General features: G+C 54.9%; 4 protein-coding genes across 4 annotated transcripts in view; 2 read left to right on the top strand and 2 right to left on the bottom strand.

The window, feature by feature from the left end:
- The window catches only part of LOC126944620 (heme oxygenase 2), a 158,782-nt gene that overhangs the window by 16,341 nt on the left and 124,456 nt on the right, over window positions 1-17,985 (top strand). The window lies entirely within an intron of this gene.
- The window catches only part of DNAJA3 (DnaJ heat shock protein family (Hsp40) member A3), a 192,785-nt gene that overhangs the window by 114,846 nt on the left and 59,954 nt on the right, over window positions 1-17,985 (top strand). The gene's annotated exons all lie outside the window — the stretch shown is intronic.
- CORO7 (coronin 7) overlaps window positions 1-17,985 on the bottom strand; it is a 65,664-nt gene that overhangs the window by 34,075 nt on the left and 13,604 nt on the right. Inside the window, exons 7-8 of the mRNA XM_050774246.1 lie at window positions 7,652-7,702; window positions 312-398 (exon numbers count right to left, since the gene is read on the bottom strand). Of these exons, the coding sequence (XP_050630203.1) occupies window positions 312-398; window positions 7,652-7,702 (138 nt within the window). The remainder of the gene's footprint in view (window positions 1-311; window positions 399-7,651; window positions 7,703-17,985) is intronic.
- The window catches only part of PAM16 (presequence translocase associated motor 16), a 78,837-nt gene that overhangs the window by 48,911 nt on the left and 11,941 nt on the right, over window positions 1-17,985 (bottom strand). The window lies entirely within an intron of this gene.

The raw sequence follows: 17,985 nt of genomic DNA, 5'->3' as shown, positions 1-17,985 counted from the left end.
GTTTTCATGTTCTGCCCCTTTAAGAACCCTTAGGTGACAAGGGATGAGGGGCGGTTCCCTCCATGGACTCGGTCCCTGTGGGGCCACTATAGCTCCTGGGGTCAGGCTGAGCTATTACAAATGGAATCTGCCAGTTTTCAGCAGCCGTCAGTCCCCTGAGGCTCTGAGACCCGGCTGCACAGTCAGGCCGTATATGGACAGGCCTGGAACTGGCCCTCAGTCCCCCGCCTCCCATTGGCTTTGTCCCTGCCCGAAGGGCTGGACACGTCCCCACCTGGCCATGCCCTGCTCCTCCAGGAGGAACCCCCTACCTGGTTGAATCCAGTAGACACAAGGTACTCCCGGGAGCCCGTCCATGCCAGCCGGCTATCCCTGCTGTTCTCATGGGCCTGTGTGCTCTGCAGGAGGCAAGAGGTGGACCTGAGCCCCAAGGCCCCCTGCTGGTAGGCGGGGCCCCCTGGACTGGGCCTGAGCTGGGGAACTTCTGCTGCCCACCTGCCTGAAAGCCTCATAGAGGGTGGGAAGGGCTAGTTCCTTCTCCACGTCCCCACTGGGACCAAAGGTCTCCAAAGCACCCCAGGGATCAGCCCCGCCTCCGCCCTAGCTGAGGGCAGCTCTGCGCCCAGAGGCCAACCTGACCGCTCCTCCCGAGTGTCCCTCCTCCCGAAGAGAAGGCTGCCTCGCTCCCCAGCTCCAGGCCCCTTCCCTAGTGCACCAGGGGCTTAAAGGCACTGGCACTTTCTTGCCCCCATGAGCTGTGTGATCCGGGGGACGCCACACTCTCTCAAAGCGTCATTTCTCTCACTTGTGTAAGGGGCACCTGGTGCGGTGCCACCCACTTCCCAGGGCTGTTGCCATGTGGAAGGGCAGGGCTTGTGGCAAAGTGCCATGTAAATCGGGGGATTTTGAGGATCACTGCGGCTGCCCCAGGCAGGAGGCAGGGCCTGGGACCCACCTCTGGGCAACGTCCAGAGAGCGCCAAGCAGTGCCTCTCCTGGCCCTCCCAAGGTGCTGGAGCTGCCAGCAGGAAAGCTCCTGGCCCCTGGGAGGAGAGGGAAGCTCATATGGTGGGTGGGGCCCTGTCCTCCTGGGTCCTGGCAGTAGGGAGCTGAGGGGGCCAGAGGAAATGCAAACAGCTCCTCCCAGTCACCCTGGCCCCTGGAGCCTGAGACGAAGGACCCTGTTACCAAAAATAGCTCACCCCAAACCATGGCCAGCTTCCTCTGAGCTTCCCACGATCTCCTTGGGAATGAATGAGGGAGGGAAGCAGCCTGCGAGGAGCTGGCCCGGGGCCCCCTCCCCAGCCCGTGGAGGCTGACTCCAGCGTGGGAGACCATCGGAAACGGCTCCAGGTCCCGTCCTTCGAGGGGCTTTTCTCACTGTTCCCTTCCCACCAGGCTGCGGCCGGCACAGGAAGTTGGGGCTGGAGCCTGAGAACCAAGGCCCCACTGCCCTCTCTCCACGTAAGAGGGGATATCGGGTCAGGACAAGGGTCGAGCCATTGGCCAGCCCTGCCCTCGACACCCGGAGAGGGTCACAGTGTCATTCAGGCTCCTGCCTTCTCGGTGTTTAGGGTGCAAATATCCGTGTGTGCGCAGCCCACCAGGTGGCTCTTAGCTTGTCCAAAAGTCATTCATTCATTCAAGAAACACACAAGGCCTCCCAGGGACCAGAGCTGTGCTAGGAGCTGGCGGTGGGGCCGGATGGTTCTCAGCTAGAGGGCAGGTGCTGGGGGGAAGCAGTGCCCCTCGCTCATCTATTTTCTCCTCATATGGATATTTGAGCCACACACTATCCGAGATGACACGGTGAACAAAATGGGAAAAGTCCCCATGCCCGTAGAATAAACACGTCGGGGAGGCAGATGTAGGCCAAACAGAAATCAGTGTGTCATTCCATGTGACTGTGCATGCCATGGGGGAACCGCATGGTGTTAGGGGAGGAAGCTCTGGAGGTGGACCCAGGAGAGCCCCAGCCCAGCCACCACGGCCACCTTCCATGGTGAGTCAGTCACCGGCTCTGTGCCTCAGTTTCCATGTCTGTAAAAAGCACTGTAACAGAATTTACTTTTTTTTTTAACCTTTCCTGTGGTGCTGAAGGACCTACTTTTGAAGACGGCCATAAGGAGTAAGAGGGAACGCTTGTAGAAGGCTCAGGATTGTGTCTGACAAGTGTCACGTGTGCATGTCTCACAAGTAATAGCAGGGTACCGTCAGAGTGTAAGTGAGGGAAGACCTAGCGTCATTCCCACTAGGCTGTTTGAGGGTTGACAGGCGTGAGCCAGGTATGGGAACTAGCATACACAGAGTTGAAAACTGGATGCAGAAAGACCCGCTCAGTCAGCAGGGGGGGATGCGGGAGGTGGAGGCCGGGCCAAGCCTGCAGGATCCCCCCAGGGCTACCACTGAGCACTTTTCACCTAGGGGGCACAGACTAAGGCTAGGGGTGGGACACCCCTTGGCCTGTATCTCCCACCTTCCTAATTCACATGTGGGAAGCCAGAGGCGCAGAGAGAGGAAGCCATGGTGCAAAGTGGCCCAGCCCCAGCTGTCTCCTCCACTTGCACAAGAGGGACATGAGGCTCAGAGTGGTGATGAGACTTGCACAAAGTTGCGGCTAGGAGGCAGCAGGGAAGGGAGGAGGAGCCGCCCAGGACCACAGCTGGCCTAGAAACACTCTGGTTTCCAGCAAACATCCTGGGCCAGCTCTCGCTCCCTGGAGTGTTCAGCCCAGCCTGCAGAGCTCCAGGTAAGAGCTTTGGCTGCGCCCAGCCACTCCCCACTGTGGGTACACGCAGCTCAGTTTGCCCAGAGACCACGGGAAGCCCCCAAGTGAGGGAGGGGGTCAGTGGCCCACCCCTTACTCTATAACTCCTTATCAATGGAGTGATCACCAGTATAAAAAATGAGAGATGGGCTGGGTGCAATGGTCCCTGCCGTAATCCCAACACTTTGGGAGGCTGAGGCGGGAGGACTGCTTGAGCCCAGGAGTTCCAGAGCACCTGGGCCACAAACTGAAAACTTCTTTCTTAGAAAAACAAACACGGCCGGGCGCGGTGGCTCATGCTTGTAATCCCAGCACTTTGGGAGGCCGAGGCGGGCGGATCACGAGGTCAGGAGATCGAGACCATCCTGGCGAACATGGTGAAATCCCGTCTCTACTAAAAATACAAAAAATTAGCCGGGCGTGGTGGCGGGCGCCTGTAGTCCCAGCTTCTCGGGAGGCTGAGGCAGGAGAATGGCCTAAACCCGGGAGGCGGAGCTTGCAGTGAGCCGAGATTCAGCCACTGCATTCCAGCCTGGGCGACAGAGCGAGACTCCGTCTCAAAAAAAAAAAAAAAAAAAAAAAGGCCGGGCGCGGTGGCTCAAGCCTGTAATCCCAGCACTTTGGGAGGCCGAGATGGGCGGATCACAAGGTCAGGAGATCAAGACCATCCTGGCTAATACGGTGAAACTCTCTCTCTACTAAAACATACAAAAAAAAAAGCTAGCTGGGCGTGGTGGCGGTGCCTGTAGTCCCAGCTACTTGGGAGGCTGAGGCAGGAGAATGGCATAAACCCAGGAGGCGGAGCTTGCAGTGAGCTGAGATCCGGCCACTGCACTCCAGCCTGGGCGACAGAGCGAGACTCTGTCTCAAAAAAAAAAAAAAAAAAAAAAAAAGAAAAACAAACACTAGGCCGGGCACAGTGGCTCATGCCTGTAGTCCTAGCACTTTGCGAGGCTGAGGCGGGGGGATCACGTGAGGTCAGGAGTTCAAGACCAGCCTGGCCAACATGGTGAAACCGCATCTCTACCAAAAATACAAAAATTAGCTGGGAATGGTGGCAGGCGCCTGTAATCCCAGCTACTCAGGAGGCTGAGGCAGGAGAATCACTTGAACCTGGGAGGCGGAGGCTGCAGTGAGCCGAGATTAAGCCCTTGCACTCCAGCCTGGGTGACAGAGCAAGACTCTATCTCGAAAAAAAAAAAAAAAAAAAAACAACTAGCTTGACGTGGTGGTGCATGCCTGTAGTCCCAGCTACTAGGGAGGCCGAGGCAGGAGGATTGCTTGAGCCCAGGAGGTCAATGCTGCAGAGAGCCGTGATGGAGCCACTGCACTCCCGCCTGGGTGACAGAGCGAGACCCGTTTGCCAGCCTCAGCAAGCCTCAGAGAAGAGCCCTCTCTCCAGCTCCTCATTCTCCTGGGTAGCGGGCAAGAACAGGGGCTGCAGCTGAGACCCAGGCATCGTTACCCTGCATCCCCGAGGCCCCCCACGACCTGGTTCTGAGAACAGGAGGGGCTGTGGCAGGGCAGAAGCACTGCCAGCCCCGTAGGGGGTGAGGAGGGGAGGCGTATGCCCACCCCTTCCTCACCATGACAACACTTCCTATGCAGGGCAGGATGGTTCCAGGAGCAACCCTGGCTCCCTGCTTGGGTAAAGGGACCTGCTTTAATAGTAAGACGCCCCCACTCACTCCCTTCTCTCCTCTGAGGCTCACCACCCCGAACTGGCCTGTCTGATGCACTGGGGTTCCTAGAGGGCTCAGTCTGGGGCCCCCTCCCACCCAGACAAGGGTTCTAAGTCCTCCACACTCATCTGTGGCTGCCACTTCCCCAGAACAGCCTGGGCTCCAGAGCCTCACCCAGCCCCAGCTAGGCCAGTTGTATAGGGAAGGGGCGGCAGTGGGGGTCTGGGCGGTTCCACAATCAGATGGGCGAGCCTGCCTGTCACCCTGAGGTGGGACCCTGGAGAAGCCACAGAACCATCTGACCCTTGGGGTCTACACCTCCAAGGAAGTGGAATATGCCAAGTGCCTGGCGCATAACAAAGGCTCATACATGCAGTCTAAGAACCAAGCAGGGGGGTGAGCAGGAGGAGTCACCCCAGGGTCCCCTGCTCCAAGCTCATGCCTGAGGCAGGGCTCCAACAAGACAGTGGAGGGCGGACTCCCTGGCCCACTCCGGGCTCTGGGACAGCACCAGGGCTCAGGTAGGGTGGACCCACAGAGGACAGAGGTTGCATGGAGGGCAGGCGGCTCCGCTCCCTGACCCCCAGCCACACCCCACCAGGCAGGAAGGAGGATTGCCAGAGAAAGTGCTCCCAGAAGGCCTCTCCCTCAAGTCGGCCCCTCGGCTCACACCGGCCCTGGCTGCCAGCAGCGGTTTTCCTAATAGAAGCCAGGTGTGGGCCAGATGCCCTGGGCGGAAGTGGGGGGCAGGGCCACACGGAGAGCGGCATTCCAGGCCTGCTGCCCCCGCACCAGGGCCCGAGCACAGGCCCCAGCCAGCAGCTGGAGGGGTGGGAGCCACCCACGCTCTTCCCAGGTCTCCTCGCCCCAAAGCCCCGCAGGGGGGCTCCCTCCAGAACCAGATCCTCTCTCTCTCTTCGAGGAGCTGGGAGCCCCTTGGACAGCAGCCACTCTATCCCCACCTCGGCATCAGTCGCCGCCCCCAGCCCTGCTGGAAGAGGAGGGGAGACAGGAGGAAGGCTGGAAAGAGGGGGCGGAGGAGGGGAGAAGAAGAATCACGTGGGCCCAGCAAGCTGGCTCAGAGCCATGCCTGGTAGGTCAGGGGCAGAAGCATAGGTGCCCCAGCAGTGCCCTGGGCTCTGGAGAGGAGAGTGCAACCTGAGAAAGTGAAGGAGGCCGGAGGAAGCCTCCGTGGCGCCTTCAAGCTGAGCCTGGGCCCTGCTTTCTGGGCAAAGGCTTGGAGGTCAAAGAAAGCTACCCAGTGAGGGTACCGCGCACACCCACACTGCCCTGAGATGCAGACAGCCACCATCCACCAAGCCCAGGTCCCGCATGACGAAGAGGTCAGCCAGCCTCACCAGCAAGTATGACCAGGGTGTGGCCAAAACCACTCTGCCTGGCTAGTTTCACCGGTTAAATGGGAGTCCTCTCAATCTTCAGCTGGACAAAAGTGGAACTGACTGTACCGTTTGGACTAAAAAACTGCAATCTTCCATGTGACTGGGTTTCTCTCCTCAGTCTTGTGTGTGTAGGGGGCTCTGGGGCTCCAGTCTAACGCTAGTTTGGTTTGGGCTAGTAGTTTGCCCTCGACCCCAGGTGAGGAAAAAGTCCTAGAAATGGGGAGGGGGTATCTGTGATGGGCCTAGGTCTTTGCTGGGGAGCTCCTCTCCTGAGCTAACAGCAGGACCCTAAACTTCACCTTCCTCAGGAAAGAAGCCTCCTCAGCTTCTAGAAAGTTCTTTTTAGAAATGTAAATCCACGGCCAGGCGCGGTAGCTCACGTCTATAATCCTAGCACTTTGGCAGGCCGAGGCGGGCGGATCACAAGGTCAGGAGTTCCAGATCAGCCTGACCAACATGGTGAAACTCTGTCTCTACTAAAAATACAAAAAAATTAGCTGGGCGTGGTGGCGGGCGCCTGTAGTCCCAGCTACTCGGAAGGCTGAGGCAGGGGAATGGCATGAACCCAGGAGGCGGAGTTTGCAGTGAGCCGAGATCGCGCCACTGGACTCCAGCCTGGGCGACAGAGCGAGACTCTATCTCCCCCGCAAAAAAGAAATATAAATCTACTCATCGTACTTCCTGCTTAAAACTCTCTAAAGGCGGCCGGGCACGGTGGCTCACGCCTGTAATCCCAGCACTCTGGGACGCCGAGGCAGGAGGATCACGAGGTCAGGAGATTGAGACCATCCTGGCTAACATGGTGAAACCCGGTCTCTACTAAAAATGCAAAAACAAAATTAGCCGGGTGTGGTGGCAGGCGCCTGTAGTTCCAGTTACTTGGGAGGCTACGGCAGGAGAATGGCGTGAACCCGGGAGGCGGAGCTTGCAGTGAGCCGAGATCGAGCCACTGCACTCTAGCCTGGGCGACAGAGCGAGACTCCATCTCAAAAAATAAATTAAAAAAAAAAATTACCTAATGGCTTTCCACAGCCCAGGTGACCACGGGCCTGTTTCCCCCAGCACCGCTCGCGCAGACTCCGCAGACGAGCCTGTCCTCCTCCAGGCCATCTGTGCCTGCCCCCTTGGCATTACTCAGGCCTCCGCTCCCCAGCCAGTTACTCAGGGAAGCACTAAACCAGCCCAGCAAGAGAAGCCCCCAGCAACTACCCCGGGACAGGGCCCTGTCCCAGGATTGTTGCTCCTGCCTACAAGGTCTCTGTAGGGCGAATGAATGGTGCCCCAGTGGCTGGATGCCTGCAGCATGAGCCAGGTCCCAGCTTCCCCGCTCGGAACTGAAATGGCCACGCACACTCCATGCACAGACACAAACCAAAACACGCTCAGTTCCTGGAGCCTGTACGTTTTGATAGGTCCCACCCGGGGTCTTCCTGCAGAGGACAGGAGCTGTTTCTTTTTGGCTCCTCTGCAGCTGGTCTCTGCTGACCGTGCCAGGGTGAAGGGCTCAAAGGAAGGAAGTGGGGATCTCAGATCACTGACTGAAGCCACAGGATGGCCTCCGTGGAGAGCCTGGGGGAAGCTTAGCTCTGCCCACCCTGTGATCAAAGCCAGGCCCTCCCAGGACCCAGAACACACTTCACAGGAAGAGCTCCCAGCAGTGATGGCCCACCTCCTGGGGACCCCTGGTGCTGCGGACATGTCCGCCAGGACCCCAGGCCTGCCCTTACCTCCACCTGCTGGAACCACTGGGTCCTCAGCCTCAGCAGAGGCTTCAGCCCACCCCGGCTTGCCCACACAACTCACCTGAGAGGCCTGCGGCTGTGTTCTGGGGTCAAAGATCCGCAGCTGCTTGTCCTGGAAAAGCAGAGAGGAGGAAACAACTTGCAACTAGGGCTGGAGGGTCCCTGGAAGCCAGCCTGTCCTCCCACCCGCCAGCTCTGAGCAGCCCATCCCCAGCACACAGGGCTGGCATCACACACCAGGGCATCCCTCCTCAGCCCTGTTTCTCCTTCTCAGCACAGCAGCAGGCCCCACCCAGTCCCCCAAAAAAGCAAGCTCAGCAAGCAGTGTTCAGCTTCCTGAGACCTACTCCACACCAGGCATACCAGACACTCGACCCCTCCTAGTCTTCCAACTACCCTATGAAGTGGTACTATCACCATGACCCCTCACAGACAGACAAATGGAGGTCCAGAACCAAACTCTAGGCTGTCAGTGCCCCACACATGCTCAGCCCTATGCTAGGCCCAGCCTGGAGAGGCTCACGTGACGACCTCATTTCTGCACTTACAGAATTTAGCATTTAACCAGGAAAATGAGCTTACACCTCCAAACCATCCATTCAGCAGTAACTGATTCAGATTATCCAAAGGGAGGATGGAAACAGACAAAAAGCAGAAAAAAATGTACTGAAATAAAACACCCATACTTTGTATAGGACCTTCTTTCTGTGGAACAATCTGTGTGTGTGTGCATGCACACGTGTGTGTACACAAACATGCACCACGTTTGGCCATAATAAATTAAGTGCAAAAGGAAGTTGTAGAATAACATGGCATAGTGTGATTCTACTGTGGTAAAAATCAACAAAAATCTCCATTTGTGTGACCATGATCCTGTTTGTTTTCACTGTTACACAGCTGTCATACAGCCCATACATTTTACACGTTTGCTGAGCAAGGAGAAAGGTCTAGACTAACACAGGCCGCTGTGCTAATGCTGGGTACCAAGGGTGGGGAAGGTGGGGGCTGGTTAAGTTTTTCTTTTTACATCTTAGCACAGGTCTATTTTGTTTCATTCAGCATAGATTCCTGTTTTCATATTTTGAAAAACAGTAAACAATTTGAATTTGAAATGAAAAACAACACCAACCAGGCATAGTGGCTCGCACCTGTAATCCCAGCACTGTGAGGCTAAGGTGGGCGGATCACCTGAGGTCAGGAGTTCGAGGCTAGTCTGGTCAACATGGTGAAACCGCGTTTCTACTAAAAATAAAAAAATTAGCTTGGCGTGGTTGCAGGTGCCTGTAATCCCAGCTACTCAGGGGGCTGAGGCAGGAGAATCGCTTGAACCCGGGAGGCAGAAGTTGCAGTGAGCTGAGGTTGTACCACTGCACTCCAGCCTGGGCAACAGAGTGAGACTCCGTCTCAAAAAAAAAAAAAAAAAAAAAACAACATCCTTTGCACCAGCACACACTAAAAAAAACTTGAAATACACATGCTCCTCAAAATACAATGGAGTTACATCCCAATAAACCCATCTTAAATTGAAAATACAGTAAGTATGGCCAGGAGCAGAGGCTCATGCCTGTAATCCCAGCACTCTGGGAGGCCGAGGCGGCAGATCACTTAAGGTCAGGAGTTCGAGACCAGTCTGGCCAACAAGGTGAAACCCCGTCTCCATCAAAAATACAAAAATGAACCAGGCATGGTGGCAGGCACCTGTAATCCCAGCTACTCGGGAGGCTGAGGCAAAACTGCTTGAACCTGGGAGGCAGAGGTTGCAGTGAGCCAAGATCATGCCACTGCACTCCAGCCTGGGTGACACAGCAAGACTCTCACACACACACACACACACACACACACACACACACACACACACAGGCCAGGCCCAGGGGCTCACGCCTGTAATCCCAGCACTTTGGGAGGCCAAGGTGGGCAGATCACCAGGTCAGGAGATCAAGATCATCCTGGCTAACACGGTGAAACCCTGTCTCTACTAAAAATACAAAAAATTAGCTGGGCGTGGTGGCGGGCGCCTGTAGTCCCAGCTACGGGAGGCTGAGGCAGGAGAATGGCGTGAAGCTGGGAGGCGGAACTTGCAGTGAACCGAGATCACACCACTGCACTCCAGATTGGGCGACAGAGCAAGACTCCCATCTCAAAAAAAAAAAAAGAAAAAAGAAAAGAAATATATATTAAGTAAAATTTGCAGACCACAGAGTCTTTGTTCAAAGAATCACCAGTGCTTAAAGTGTGAAAACTTGTGGTTGTGTATCACTTTCACACCATCGTAAAGTAAAAAAATTGTAAGTCAGGGACAATCTGTACTTAGTTGTAAATCTAGTGAAATATATACAAGATTTATATGAGGACAATTGCAAAACTTTGAGGAAAAAACCAAAGAAGATCTAAATAAATAGGTAGTACATGTTCATAGATATAGAATCTCAATACCGTCAAAAAGTCAGTTATTCTCAACTTTATCTATAAATTCAACAGAGTCCCAATCAAAATTCCAGTAAATTATTTTGTGGACAAACTGATTTTGAAGTTTCTATGAAGAAACAAAAGACACAGAATAGCCAACCAGGTGCAGTGGCTCCCGCCTGTAATTCCAGCACTTTGGTAGCAGCCCAAGGCTGGTGGATCATTTGAGGTTAAGAGTTGGATGATCAGCCTGGCTAACACGGTGAAACGTCATCTCCACTAAGAATACAAAAAAATTAGCCAGGCGTGGTGGCACACGCCTGTAATCCCAGCTACTCGGGAGGCTGAGTCAGGAGAATCACTTGAACCCGGGAGACGGAGGTTGCAATGAGCTTGCAGTGAACCAAGATCGTGCCACTGCACTTCAGCCTGGGAAACAGACTGAGGCTCCGTCCAAAAAAACCCCAAAAATGCTACCGTAGGCCAGGCACAGTGGGTCCTGCCTGTAATCCCAACACTTTGGGAAGCCAAAGTGGAAGAATTACTTGAGCCCAGGAATTCGAGATCAGCCTGAGCAATATGGCAAAGTCCATAAATGGACATTTCTCTCTTTTTGTATTTTTTTTTTTTTTTTTTTTTTTTTTGAGATGAAGTTTCACTCATCACCCAGGCTGGAGTGCAGTGGTGTGATCTCGGCTCACTGCAACCTGTGCCTCTCGGGTTCAAGTGATTCTCTTGCCTCAGCCACCCGAGTAGCTGGGAACACAGGTGCCCGCCACCACGCCCAGCTAATTTTTTGTATTTTTAGTAGAGTCAGGGTTTTGCCATGTTGGACAGGTTGGTCTCGAACTCCTCACCTTAGGTGATCTGTCTGCCTTGGCCTCCCAAAGTGCTGGGATTATGCGTGTGAGTCACTGTGCTTGGCCTTTTGTTTGTTTGTTTTTGAGACAGAGTCTCACTCTGTTGCCCAGGCTGGAGTGCAGTGGCGTGATCTCGGCTCACTGCAAGCTCCGCCTCCCAGGTTCACGCCATTCTCCTGCCTCAGCCTCTGGAGTAGCTGGGACTACAGGCGCCCGCCACCACACTCGGCTAATTTTTTGTATTTTTAGTAGAGATGGGGTTTCACCGTGTTAGCCAGGATGGTCTCAATTTCCTGACCTCGTGATCCTCCCACCTCGGCCTCCCAAAGTGCTGGAATTACAGGCATGAGCCACCGCACCTGGCCTTTTGTTTGTTTGTTTTTGAGACAGAGTCTCGCTCTGTTGCCCAGGCTCAAGTGCAGTGGTGCAATCACAGCTCACTGCAAATCAACCTCCTGGACTTAAGCGATCCTCCCACCTCTGCTTCCCAAGTAGCTGGGACCACAGGCACAAGCTACCAGGCCCTGCTAATGTTTTAATTTTTCTTTTGTAGAGATGAGGTCTCATTACGTTGAGCAGGCTGGTTTTGAACTCCTGGCCTCGAGTAATCTTTCTGCCTCAGCCTCCCAAAGGGATGGCATTACAGGTGTGAGCCACCAGGCCTGGTTTAAATATACGTTTTTAAAATATATATATAGAAACGGCCAAAAAGCATATGAAAAAGTGTTCAATATCACTAACCATTAGAGAAATACAAACCCAAGGATGCCTATTACATTTTTTTTTTTTTTTTTTTTGAGACGGACTCGCTCTGTCGCCCAGGCTGGAGTGCAGTGGCCGGATATGCCCCCCCTGACACCCATTCTCCTGGCCTCCCGAGTAGCTGGGACTGCGCCGCCACTATTTTTTTTACATTTTGGTCTCGAAAAATTACATTTTTAAAAATAGCAAGTGTCAGGCTGGGCACGGTGGCTCATGCCTGTAATCCTAGCACTTTGTGAAGCCAAGGTGGGGAGAATCACTTGTGGTCAGGAGTTCGAGACGAGCCTGGCCAACATGGTGAAACCCTCTCTCGACTAAAAATACAAAAATTAGCTGGGCGTGGTGGTGGGCACCTGTAATCCCAGCTACTCAGGAGGCTGAGGCAGGAGAAGCACTTGGACCCAGGAGGTGGAGGTTGCGGTGAACTGAGATCGTGCCACTGCACTGCAGCCCGGGCCACAGAAAGAGACTCTATCTTGAAAAAAAAAAAAAAAAATAGCAAGGCTGGGCGCAGTGGCTCACACCTGTAATCCTGACACTTTGGGAAGCCAAGGTGGGTGGATCACAAGGTCAGGAATTCAAGACCAGTGTGGCCAACATAGTGAAACTCCGTCTCTACTAAAAATACAAAAATTAGCCAGGTTTGGTGGTGTGTGCCTGTATTCCCAGCTACTGGGGAGGCTGAGGCAGGAGAATCGCACGAACCCAGCAGGCAGAGATTGCAGTGAACCGAGATGGCACCATTGTACTCCAGCCCAGGTGACAGTGCAAGACTCTGTCTCAAAGAAAAAAAGAAAGCAAGTGTTGGTGGGTATGTGAAGTTAGAACCCTTGCACACTGTTGGTGGGATTGTAAAATGGTGCAATTGCTATGGAAAACAGTATGGCAATTCCTCAAAAATTAAAAGTAGACCTATCATGTGTTCCAGCAGCCCCACTTCTGGGTACCTATCCAAAAGAACGGAACGCAGGCCACAAAGAGGTATTTGCACACCTGTGTTCATAGCAGCGCTACTCGCAATAGCCAAGAAGTGGAAACAACCCAAGATCTACTGATTGATAAATGGATCAACAAAATGTAGTCTGCGCGTCCTACACAGCCTTCAGAGGCAAGGAAGTCCTACTGCACACGGCAACAACCAGTAACCCCTGACGACGCAGCATTTCACGATGCTCAGAGAAATCAGTCAGCCCCAAAAGAACAAACAGTATATGACTCCGCTCATGTGAGGCATCTAAAGTAGTCAAATTATACATACAGAAAGTGGAACGGCAGTTCCTAGGGGCTGGGAGGTAGGGCAAAGGGGAACTGCTGTTTAATGGGTATAGAGTTTCAGTTCTGCAAGATGAGAAAGTGATCAAATCTGTTTCACAACAGTGTAAATATACTTAACGCTACTGAACTGTACACTTAAAAATGGTTAAGATGGTGATTTATGGCACTTTGGGAGGTCAAGGCGGATCATTTAAGCCCGGGAGTTTGAGACGAGCCTGGGCAACATAGTGAGATCTCTGTCCCTACAAAAAATTAAAAATAAAAAAAGTAGCCGGGTGTGGTGGCACGTGCCTGTAGTCCTAACTACACGGGAGGCTGAGGCACGAGAATCACTTGAACCCGGGAGGCGCAGATTGCAGTGAGCTAAGATCACGCCACTGCGCTCCAGCACTGTAATAATGATGATGATAATAAGAATAATAATAGTTTACCATTGGTTCCTCAATTGAAACAACGTACCACACTCACGCAGGATGTTCGTCACAGACACTAGGGGAGGAGGTAAGGAATATGGAAAATCCTTGTACTACTTGCTCGCTTTTTTTGTAAACTTAAAACTGTTCTAGAAAATAGTCTATCAATTAAAACAACCCAAAAAGAAATGCAGGAGAAAACCAAGTGAATTCCCACTCCACAGGCAGCCCCTCCCTGGGGGATGAGTAGCCTCCCCGCTATTACCAAGCTCGAGGCTAAGTGCTGGACTCTGGGGCCTGGAGGTTGTCATGGGAAACTGCGGAGAAGAACTTAGACCTGGTCGTGGAAGGACAAACAGAGCTTGTGCTGGGAAGGGAAAGGCATTCGAGGAAGGTAAAATAGCATGAGCAAAGAGGTGGAGAAAGCAGCTTGCTGGTGTGTGGTGTTGGGGGAGGAGAGGCCACGTGAGGAGGCAGATGGTGGGAACCAAAGGGGCCGTGGGCACATGCATGGCTGGCAGAGGTGGGGACCTGTCTGGAGAAGGCCTCAAAAGCCAGGTCTCCCTGGTCTGCCTCGGCAGGGCCCCGGTTTTATGCCACTCCTGGCAAAGCCCTGCCAGCTGCAGTTTACCAAGGACCTGCTACATGCCAGGTGGGCACCAGGTACAGTCCAGGGGCTGGCTCTTAACACTCCACTACTCCACAGCCTCGGGTTCAGAGGGATGGCGAGAGACAGAGAGAGGAGGATGAGAGACAGAGGACAGAGACCAAAGAGAGAACAGCGAGGGACAGTGAGGGATGAGAGAGGACAGAGAGGGATAGAAACAGAGGACAATGACAGAGCAGGCCAGACAAAGCAACTAGAGATCAAGGACAGAAAGAGGGGACAACAGGAGACAGGCAGGACACAAGGGACAGCAAGTGACAGAGGCTCTAAGGAGATGAAGGGCAGGACTTGACATCCAGCAGCCAGTGCTGCTCCTGCCCCACGGAGCTGCAGAGACCGACAGCCTGCATCCCGATGCCAACACCACCACTGACCAGCTATGACGTGGGCAAGCCCCTGAGCCCCCTATGGTTTATTTTTATTTTTTTGTTTGAGCTTTTAGTTTGTTTATTTTGAGATGGAATCTTGCTCTGTCGCCCAGGCTGGAGCACAATGGCGTGATCTTGGCTCACTGCAACCTCTGCCTCCCAGGTTCAAGCGATTCTCCTGCCATAGCTTCCCGAGTAGCTGGGATTACAGGTGCATGCCACCATGCCTGGCTAATTTTTGTATTTTTAGTAGAGGTGGGGTTTCACTATGTTGGCCAGGTTGGTCTCGAACTCCTGACTTCAGGTGATCCACCTGCCTTGGCCTCCCAAAGTGCTGGGATTACAGGCGTGAGCCACTGCGCCCAGCCAGTTTGGGGTGTGTGTGTGTGGTTTTTTTTTTTTTTTTTTTTTTTTAAAGAGACAGGGTCTTGCTTCGTTGCCCAGGCTGGAATTAAGTGGTTCAATCCGAGCTCACTTCAGCCTCGAACTCCTGGGCTCAAGCAATCCTCCTGCCTCAGCCTGGGACCACAGGCGTGTGCCACCAATGCCTGGCTAATTTTTGCATTTTTTTTGTAGACATGGAGTTTTACCATGTTGCCCGGGCTGGTCTTGAACTCCTGGGCTCAAAAGATCCTCCCACCTCGTCCTCCCAAAGTGCTGGGATTACAGGCATGAGCTAGCGCCCGGCCACCCGCCCAGCTCTGTGAACTGTGAGGATGCGGACAGCGCCACCCCTGGGCAGGCTGGGTGCTGGGGCTAAGGGCGGAACTCACAGCACACACTCCACGAGGGCAGCTGAGCCACCGGGTGCAAGAGCTTAACGTGGGGTCCAAACCAGAGTTCAGAGTGAGCATTGAGGCTGCTCTGGCGCACTGGAGAGGAACTGGGCTGCAGAGGCCACGTCCTCCCCCGCTCACCAGGGCTCAACTGTGCCGGGAATAAGGAGAGCAGCCGGCCGAAATGGGCCATCCGTGAGGAGCGCGCGCCCCCTAGCGGCGTCCTGCCCCTTCTCTCCCTCCGGCCCCGTCACCGCAGTGGGAGGAGCTGAGAGGGAGTAGGAGGGGGCTTTGGTGGTCCCGGGAGGCAGACCTGCTCACACAGCGGCAGGACAGGAGTGGGAATCAGGGGCACGGAGGCTTCCCCGCCAGGAAGGAGATGGGGCAGGGGTGGGGGCACACTGTGGTGGGAAGTCCCATGACCCCTCCACCCCTATCCCCATCAGGCAGCCCGTGGCATGAGCAGCTCCAGTGCGGAAACCCAGAGCCAGGTGCCGCAGCAAAGAAGGGCTCAGGCTCGCTCCTGCTGCCGGGTGGGTCCATCCAGCAGCTCCAGCCACAGCTCAGGACAAGCCCTCGCTCTGTGCACACTCATGGGCATCACCGGCTGCCCTACTACAGTCAGGCCGCCCCCCACTCCCGGCTCCATACTGCCAGGGTTTCCAGTGTAGAATACCCCACCAGGACTCCGATATACCCGCTTTACAGCAAAAGGAGGCGGCAGCAGACCCAGGGCTGAGGTACCCATTGGCCCTAGACTGTGCTGACGGGTGCGGCTTGGAGGCAATGCTGCATCCCCACAGGTGGGATTCCTAGGTCCAGGAACCAGGGAAAGGAGCGGGAGTTGGTCCACTAAGCATCACTCCCACGACCCACTTGGGACATGTGTGCTTCTCGTCCCTGCAACTTTAAGCTCTGGGTTTAGTGGGGGAAACACGTCCACTGGGGAAGCAGCAGGAGCTCCTCCATACTGTGGACTCCTCTGACTCTTCCTGCAAGACGCCAGCAAGCAAGCAGAAGAGAGGCCAAGCCAGTGGCCCACGGTGTTGCTCACTGTCCTTCCCTGCACAGCTGTGACGGTAAATGGGGCTTGGACTCCCAGGAGGAGGACCTGGACCACCACACCAGTGACAGAGGGGCAGACAGTTTCTCAAAGAAAGGAGATGTCACAGTCCCAAGGCAGCCATCCCTGAGTCCTGCTGAGACTGCCCGGGCCATCTCCTCTGCCCGTCCCCTCTTTCACAGCCAGGGCTCATCCCTCAAGGACTGGCCTTGAGCTCACTCTGCCTGGGAAGCCGTCCCCAGCAGGGTTAGGCCAGAGCACGCATATCAGGTCTCCCCAGAGCTCAGGTCTCCCCAGAGCTCAGAACCTTATTGGTCCCCAGAGCTCAGTCCAGTGTCTGGGACTCTCTGCTCAACAACCACCACAAAGGAAAAGCTGATCAAGACTGGGAGAGGGGCTTCTACAAAAGCGGAGTACAGAAAAGAAAGTTAGACTAGGGTCCTTCCAAGTATGCAGAGCCCTGGGGCAGGATGCTCAGGTCTGGTTGGCCTCCTTGCCCTGCTAGCTCCTGTTGGGCTCCATCCCCAGGCCTCTCGGCCATTCTTCATGTGTCTTCAGGCTTGGCACACCTCCAGAAGGGCCCTGACGGGTGCCCTCATTCCCAGCAACCCCGACAGGTCTTCAGAGACCCTTGGCAGTACCCACGGCTGCCTCCCTGGGGAAGCTCTTTGGCCCTGGTCTCAGGGCCCAGCCCGGTCCTGGCTTTCCTCCTCCCACCTCCTCCCCTGCAGGCTCTCCTCACCCCTTCCTAGGGGTAGCACTATGTGGTCAGCATATCAAACAAACAGGACCTTTTCACCTGCAGCCAGATTCTGCTCACAGCCCGTCCGGCCAGACTCCACTGACACCTCCAGGTACCACCGGCAGCTCAACGAGGCTACTGCCACCCTGGAGCAGCTCTGCCCAGAACATTCACACCAGGTGCCCCTCTAGCGCCCCCTCCCTGCCACAGCACGTCCCCTTCCCAGTGACAGGCCTCTCCTACTGCCTCAGGACCACCATGCCTCCCACCCAACCCTTCTCCAACATTTGGCTTCCTCCTCCCAGAGGTCTCCGCCACCCCCGGCAGAGAACAGCTCTCACCTCCCTGCAGGCTGTCCCACATCCCCCTGTAGACGCTGCCCCTCCTGCCACGCACCGTCCACGCGGTTCCTAATGCAAATCTGCTCTCCTCACTATACCACCTGCCCTACTCTGGCCTTTAACTTCATTGCCACTGGGCGCAGTGGCTCACGCCTATAATCCAAGCACTTTGGGAGGCCAAGGCGGGCAGATCACGAGGTCAGGAGATCGAGACCACGGTGAAACCCTGTCTCTACTAAAAATACAAAAAATTAGCCGGGCGAGGTGGCGGGCGCCTGTAGTCCCAGCTACTCGGGAGGCTGAGGCAGGAGAATGGCGTGAACCCGGGAGGCAGAGCTTGCACTGAGCCGAGATCACGCCACTGCACTCCAGCCTGGGCGACAGAGTGAGACTCTGTCTCAAAACAAAACAAAACAAAAAAAAACCACTTCATTGCCTTCCCATTACCGCTACGGCAACAGGTACAACCCTTACTCACCACCCAGCACCCGCCTGCCCCGCACCCACCTGTCCTAGTCCCAGATCCCTGCCTGAGGCCATGTATCCCTGGCCTGTCCAACCAGCTGAAAGCACCATGTCCCTCTTGCAGAGCCCGGGTCACGGATCCTCTTGTCTGTACTGTCCTTGACGGAAGTCACCTCCCTAGCAACTGGGGCCTGGCCCAGCACCTGTGGCCAAACGCTGCCTAACAAGAGTCTCACGGAAAGGCTGGCGGTTAGGAC

The sequence above is a fragment of the Macaca thibetana genome, chromosome 20 (genome assembly GCF_024542745.1).
Source record: "Macaca thibetana thibetana isolate TM-01 chromosome 20, ASM2454274v1, whole genome shotgun sequence".
In the NCBI taxonomy this organism is placed as follows: domain Eukaryota; kingdom Metazoa; phylum Chordata; class Mammalia; order Primates; family Cercopithecidae; genus Macaca; species Macaca thibetana.
Note: the sequence above shows the minus strand (reverse complement) of the source record. Positions and strands in the feature narration are given on the sequence as shown.